At 44.9% G+C, this 7,500-nt stretch overlaps 1 protein-coding gene across 1 annotated transcript in view; it reads left to right on the top strand.

Moving 5' to 3' along the window:
* The window catches only part of ttll12 (tubulin tyrosine ligase-like family, member 12), a 79,576-nt gene that overhangs the window by 50,373 nt on the left and 21,703 nt on the right, over positions 1 to 7,500 (top strand). The window contains exon 10 of the mRNA XM_063217550.1: positions 6,127 to 6,278. Coding sequence (XP_063073620.1) covers positions 6,127 to 6,278 — 152 coding nt within the window. The remainder of the gene's footprint in view (positions 1 to 6,126; positions 6,279 to 7,500) is intronic.

Genomic DNA, 7,500 nt, shown 5'->3' on the forward strand with positions numbered 1-7,500 from the left:
AAACTTTACCATGACAATGCCTCCTATGTACCGATTGATTCCAGCCAAGGTCCCCCTAACATGGGCCGTGCCACACTATTTTTTTCTGTGCACCTGGTGCATTCCTAAACCCTTAAAGTACCACAGAAAGCATAATACTTAAACATTTAAAGGAAGAGAAATATTCCACTGGGATAGTTAAGCTTATTTTGGTTTATTTTGAGTCACGTAAGGCAGTGGTTCTCAACTGGAACAGTCTTGGGACCAGTGTTGGGCAAGTTACTTTGAAAAAGTAACTAGTTACTAGTTACTAGTTACTTCTCCAAAAAAGTAACTGAGTTACTTCCTGGGTTACTCCGGTATCAAAGTAACTAGTTACCAGTAAAAGTAACTATTGCGTTACTCGCCCCCCGACCATGTTTCATAAACCACATAGAGAAGGACGGTAAAGACAGGTGACGTTACAAACAACAATTTATTGCAACATAATAAACCAAAGCCACTGGATGGACAAAATATATATATATTTTTTTTATAAAAGAAAATAACACATTTTAATAGGCTTATTTAAATTCAACTGAAAATGTGCATGTTAAATCCAACTTTAAATTACTACTAAATGTAGTATTTACATTTTAATTATTACTAAATGCTACCCTTTCAAACAAGACTACGATTACGTCATTTTGTAGTTCACAGACTCGTGAAGCAGTAAAAGACGCGACCTGTGACGCGACCAAAAAAAGCGGAAGTAGCCACTTTGCGTCTTTGTCTCGAAGCGTGCGAGTTGAGTTTGTGTTGTTATCAGCGAACTATCAGCGAGCAATTTCATCGTGGTTAGTGAGAAGTTGAATTATGATGAAGTTCTGAGCATGTTATTTACCTATTCTGACTCTGAAAGACCGTTTTTATCTCACGAGGAGGATAATGATCGGACGAGCACTTTTTGTTTACCGCGGCGAAACTTCCGAAGGCAGTGATGCCGACATGCGAAGCAAGGATGTTCTCTAAGCACACACACACATTTAAACTCACTCGGTGACTTTATCCTATCTCAAGTGAGTCGGTGGTAGTGGCGAATGCAGTCGTAGTGTCCATACAGGTATTGGTGGAGGAATTAGGGGTGAGAGAAATGGGTCTGGTAATGTTAGCTTGCGCTCCCTCCATTCAGCCCCGGTGATGCGGGTAGCCACCTATCCGGACGCAAACGCAATAATCCTGGGATCAGACAAACACTGTTCACCAAGCAGCACACACACACTCATTCTGTCCCTCTTTCTGACTTCTACTGGGTGAATGGCAGCGGCGAACGTGGCCATATGACCATATGGAGAGGTTTTGGTAATAGAACGACGCATAGGCTACCCTAAAACAGTAACGTGCAGTAACGGAGTGTATGAAATTGTAACGGCGTTATACTGACAGTAAGAATAATTAGTTAGATTATCCGTTACTGAAAAATGTAACGGCGTTAGTAACGCCGTTTATTTAAACGCCGTTATTCCCAACACTGATTGGGACCCACCATTTTCTATTCTCATTCGGTCGCGACCCAATTTTTTTAAGCAATACTGTCATGACTGGTTGCACGCTACTATCTCGCAAAAACATTCTGATTTAATCTATGACGACAGATGACACAAATTCAATCGCCTATCAAAATAAAAGTGGTAAATCTTTGCAGGAAAAGTTGGATTTTTTTATTTTTTTTTAGTGAATCAATGAATTACGATTTTTTTTGCACCCCGGCTCCGCGACCCACCCATGACCCCTCCGTGACCCACTTTTGGGTCGCGACCCACCAGTTGAGAAACACTGACGTAAGGTATTCAATTTATTCAGCTATTCGTTTTATTTTGCTATATTTTTTCTGCCATTCTGCCGTGGCCCCCCTAGCATCCCTTCACGAGCCCCCAGGGCCCCCCGGACCCCACTTTGAAAACCACAAACAAAGGATTATGCACCTGGCAGAATGGGGTTGTTTGGCGTGATTAAAACCACAACGCCATTGCTTTGAGCACACACACACACACATTCACACACACACACACACACACACCCACACACATTCACTCATACACACCCACACACACACACACTCACACACGCGCACACACGCGCATGCGCACACACACACACACACGCGCGCACACACACACACACACACACACACATACAGAGACACACACAGTGTGCAGTCAAGGAGTAGGGTAGGGGTCATGATGATAAACCGCAATGCAGATACTGTCTGCCTTGTTAGACTCATGCAGGCGTCTGGAGGGGTGAAACAGAGGTCAAGTGTAATTTCATTTGCATTTGACAGAGACTGCACAGCATACAATTACATTACATTACATTACAATGCATGCATTTGGCAGATGCTTTTTCAAACCAAAGCGACTTACAATCGAGGACATCATTTGACAGAGACTGTGCACAACATACAATTAGTGAAAGAAAAGTGAAAGCCCATTGGGAAACTCCAACTCCCATTGTCATTGTGACACAGCACTCCACAGCACACAAGTGAACACTGCACACTGCACACAACGAAATTGCATTTATGCCTCACCCGTGCAAGGGGGCAGCCCTCAGTGGCGCCCCACGGGGAGCAGTGCGGTGGGACGGTACCATGCTCAGGGTACCTCAGTCATGGAGGAGGATGGGGGAGAGCACTGGTTGATTACTCCCCCCACCAACCTGGCGGGTCGGGAGTCGAACCGGCAACCTCTGGGATGCAAGTCTGACGCCCTAACCGCTCACCCATGACTGGCTCACCCATGAATTACATTACATTGCATTATTATATGGTGTGACTTCATCGGTCGAATGCTCCATTCATTTCAACGGGGCTCCCCAACGTTCGCACGTCTGTTATTTTTCGATAACGGACGGGTTGGTCTATAACAGACCGCTGTCAATGGCAACAAGACTTTTCACTGCTAAAGCGACTTTTCAACAAGACTCTAATCAGCTGCTGTGATAGACAACACCTGTTGTCCTGGCTAGCTGTTGCCTAGCGGTGTTCCACAACGGCACTGTTTTGTTTTGCGCAGCAACAATCTTAACATTAAATAGGCCTAAAGAAATGTCCCCGCCATGTGTGAATCATTTAAGTATATCCATATAATAAGCGGTTTAACTTTCGGCGAGTCGGTCGCTTTGTGGAATAGCAGCACTTCAGAGAGAACAAGACCCCTCCGCTCCGCGTCGGGGTCTAAAGATTCTCTCTGTCGTGCTGCTATTCCACGGTAGCGACCATCTCGCCGAACGTTAACCCTTACTTACATTACATTACATTTGGCAGATGCTTTCATTCAAAGCGACTTACAGTGCAATCGAGGACATAATAATAGCTGCCACCACTTGAAAAAAACAAAATGCACAGGAAATATACAGAACAACAAGTGCAGATTCTAAGTAGGGCTAGTTTAGTTTTTGGGGGAGGGTTTTTTTGTTTTTGTTGGGGGGGGGGGGTGTAGGTGTTTGGTTCGTTAAGGTACATTAACCCATTGACTCCTAAGGGACCTGCAAAAAAGGGTGCTGAATGCCTGAGCCCTTTTTAAGGCCCTCAGCCTATAAAAAAACTAGATATCTCAGCTTCGGAAGGACATAAAAATATGCACTAAGTTGCATTTAAAAGCTAAGACCCTCATATTTCATTAGAATGTGTTCACTCATCTCAACAAACAGAGATTTGTAATAAAGTTGTCTCAAATCTCATGAGCCTGAATGTTGCGTAATGCAGCTCCAGGCATCAGGGCCAATGTTGCGCAACGCAACATCAGGCATCAATGGGTTACCACATGGTTAAGTAGAGTACAAACACACATACACACAGTTCAAGCATTAGTGAATTAGTGTATAGTCGTGAAAAAGAAGAGTTTTCCCTTGCTTCTTAAAGAGATGTGCATTGTCTTATTGCTTCAGGGAACAGAGAACAGTCTTGCCAGGAATCGCTTACAGCAGGCGACAGGGCCAGACGGCCTGTGTTGGAGGAGCGTAGTCAGAGATTCTTCTTTCCCCTTTGCAATAGTAGAACCCGTCAGGAGGTGAGGGTATTGTTGCGCTCTAGATGTTGCGAAAATTAACTAGGTGCGTGGACCCAAAAGAAGTAGGATATAAGGTAGGAGCAGGTTTGCACACTAAACAAGACACAAAGGTCAAGCACAAGGAGTTTTTTATTAGAGCAGGGTAGAGCAGACGTTTCAGGCTGTTGCCATTATCAGTGCTCTCTGTGCTCGCCAATAGTAGTACCCGGAAACAATGGGCCAATGGAACCTCTCTCTTATCTACTCTCTCTGGCGTAGTTCTCTTTCAGAAACATACAGCTTTAGTAGATTATAGCCACAAGGCTATTTTTCATCTGTAGTCCCGGGACAGAAATTGACGTTGAAAAGGACGATGATTAGAATTGATGATTGAAATATATTTAACGGCCCTACCGTGGCTGATATGGTAGGGCACACGTTTACCACTCGGCCGACCCGGGTTCGATTCCCGGTCCGGGTCCTTTGCCGGTCCTTCCCCATCTCTCTCTCCCAGCTCACTTCCTGTCTCTCCTCCACTATCCTGTCTCAGAAAAAAACAATAAAGGCTGAAAAGCCCCAAAAAATACTTTAAAAAAAATATATATTTAACAACAAAACATGTTATAATGAGACTATGCTCAGACATAGGATGTTAGAAAATGTCTTACAGCTGCATGGAAGCAAAGATCTACACAGATCAGATTAATAAATGCAAGTCTTATCTGCACGTCCGGAATTCTTTCTCACCAGTGACTCTGTGCTGGCAGTTTTCAATGTTCAAGGCCACACTGGTTCATTGTGTGTGTGTCTGTGTGTGTGTGTGCGTGAGTCAGTGTGTGCGTGTGTGCGTGCGTGTGTGCGTGTGCGTGTGTGTGTGTGTGTGTGTGTGTGTGTGTGTGTGTGTGTGTGTGTGTGTGTGTGTGTGTGTGTGTGTGTGTGTGTGTGTGTGTTTCCTGTCTCTCTGCAACGGTCCTGTCATAACAAAGGCATGAAAAGCCCCAAAAATATTTGTTTTACTCCACACACACACACACACACACACACACACACACACACACACACACACACACACACACACACACACACACACACACACACACACACACACACACCAAGGCTTGACATTAACTTTTTCACCCACTGGCCACTGTGGCTAGTAGCTTTCACGAGTCACTAGCCATTGAGGTATTTCACTAGCCACACATTTTATATTGTTTTTTTATCATGATGATGTACGTCTAACCTCAGAAGATGAGGTGCTAAAGCAAGATGAGTGTAAAGCTTTCTACATGGACGTATATCAAGCAAATAGAAACTTTAGAGTTACTGAGCTTTTTCTTGAACTCAAATACAAACGATTGATACACAAGGGGCAAACAACAGAATATAGGCTACTATGATGTGTATGTCATACTAATGGCCAAGGAATAAGATGCCTGCACAGACAGCCAAATCAACCAGTCATTAGCTTCAGAAACAATAAAATGAAGGTTTTTGAGCGACCATCTCAATCTCCTGGTCTCAACATCATTGAGCCACTCAGGGGAAACCTCAAATGTGAGGTTCCAGCAAGACACCCAAAGATATTATAGGAAACAACCATTCTGCCAGGAAAAATGTGCTGTTTTGTCATCTGAGAAAATTAAGAGCCTTATCCACAACTACCACAAACAATTTAGAGCGGTCCTTGATGTTAAAGGGCCATATTCAGCATGAGAAACTAGGGTATGTAAGCTTTTGAACAAGGTCATTTGGGTAGTTTGGGTTGTGATCATGCTATTGAAAGAGTAAACACAGAAGATTGCTAATAAATGTCACTAGCAATGGGTGAAAAAAAAGGTTTTGTGTAATCCTTCATATTTTGTGAGAAATCGCAGAGAAAGCGTATATTCTGCTGGGGTATGTAAACATATGAGCACCACTGTAAATGTTAATCCTCCTGTGTCATCATGTAATTTGTCCTCTGTGCCCCTAGGTGGTGTGTAAGTATCTGGAGGACCCGGTGCTGTTCCACAGGGAGGACACACACACACACACACACACACACACACACACACACACACACACACATGTATATATATTAATATAAACTGCAATGTGTCCTCCGTGCCCCTAGGTGGTGTGTAAGTACCTCGAGGACCCGGTGCTGTTCCACAGGGAGGAGGTGGGTGACGTGAAGATCGACATCCGCTACATGGTGATGCTGCGCTCCGTCAAGCCCCTACGACTCTACGCATACAACGTCTTCTGGCTGAGATTCGCCAACAAGTACGTACACACACACACACACACTCTCACACACACACACACACACATCCTCCGTCAAGCCCCTACGACTCTACGCATACAACAACTTCTGGCTGAGATTCGCCAACAAGTACGTACACACACACACACACACACACACACACACACACACACACACACACACACACACACACACACACACACACACACACACGCGCACACACACACACTCCATCAAGCCCCTACGACTGTACGCATACAACGTCTTCTGGCTACGATTCGCCAACAAGTATGTACACACACACACACACACACACACACACACACACACACACACACACACACACACACACACACACACACACACACACACACACACACACACACACACTCCATCAAGCCCCTACGACTCTATGCATACAACGTCTTCTGGCTGAGATTCGTCAACAAGTACGTACACACACACACGTACACACACACGTACACACACACACACACACACACACACACACCCCCACACACACACACACACACACACACACACACACACACACACACACACTCCGTCAAGCGTCTACGCATACAACGTCTTCTGGCTGAGATTTGCCAACAAGTACGTACGTACACACTCACACACACACACACACACACACACACACACACACACACACACACACTCCATCAAGCCCCTACGACTCTATGCATACAACGTCTTCTGGCTGAGATTCGTCAACAAGTACGTACACACACACACGTACACACACACACACACACACACACACACACACACACACACACACACACACACACACACACTCCGTCAAGCGTCTACGCATACAACGTCTTCTGGCTGAGATTTGCCAACAAGTACGTACGTACACACACACACACACACACACACACACACACACACACACACACACACACACACACACACACACACACACACACACACACGCTCCGTCAAGCCCCTACGACTCTACGCATACAACGTCTTCTGGCTGAGATTTGCCAACAAGTACGTACACACACACACACACACACACACACACACACACACACACACACACTAGGGATGGCACAAACCGCACCGAAAACCGAAACCGTACAATTCACACACATACCGAACCGAACCGTGCAATCCATCGCAAACCGCAATTCATGTACTGCCCAGAAAAATATGTAAAACAGAGATTCTAGGAGTATCTTATCCAGTCTCTCTGATTAAAACATTAGCGTATAA

This window comes from Engraulis encrasicolus, chromosome 15 (assembly GCF_034702125.1).
Source record: "Engraulis encrasicolus isolate BLACKSEA-1 chromosome 15, IST_EnEncr_1.0, whole genome shotgun sequence".
Classification (NCBI taxonomy): domain Eukaryota; kingdom Metazoa; phylum Chordata; class Actinopteri; order Clupeiformes; family Engraulidae; genus Engraulis; species Engraulis encrasicolus.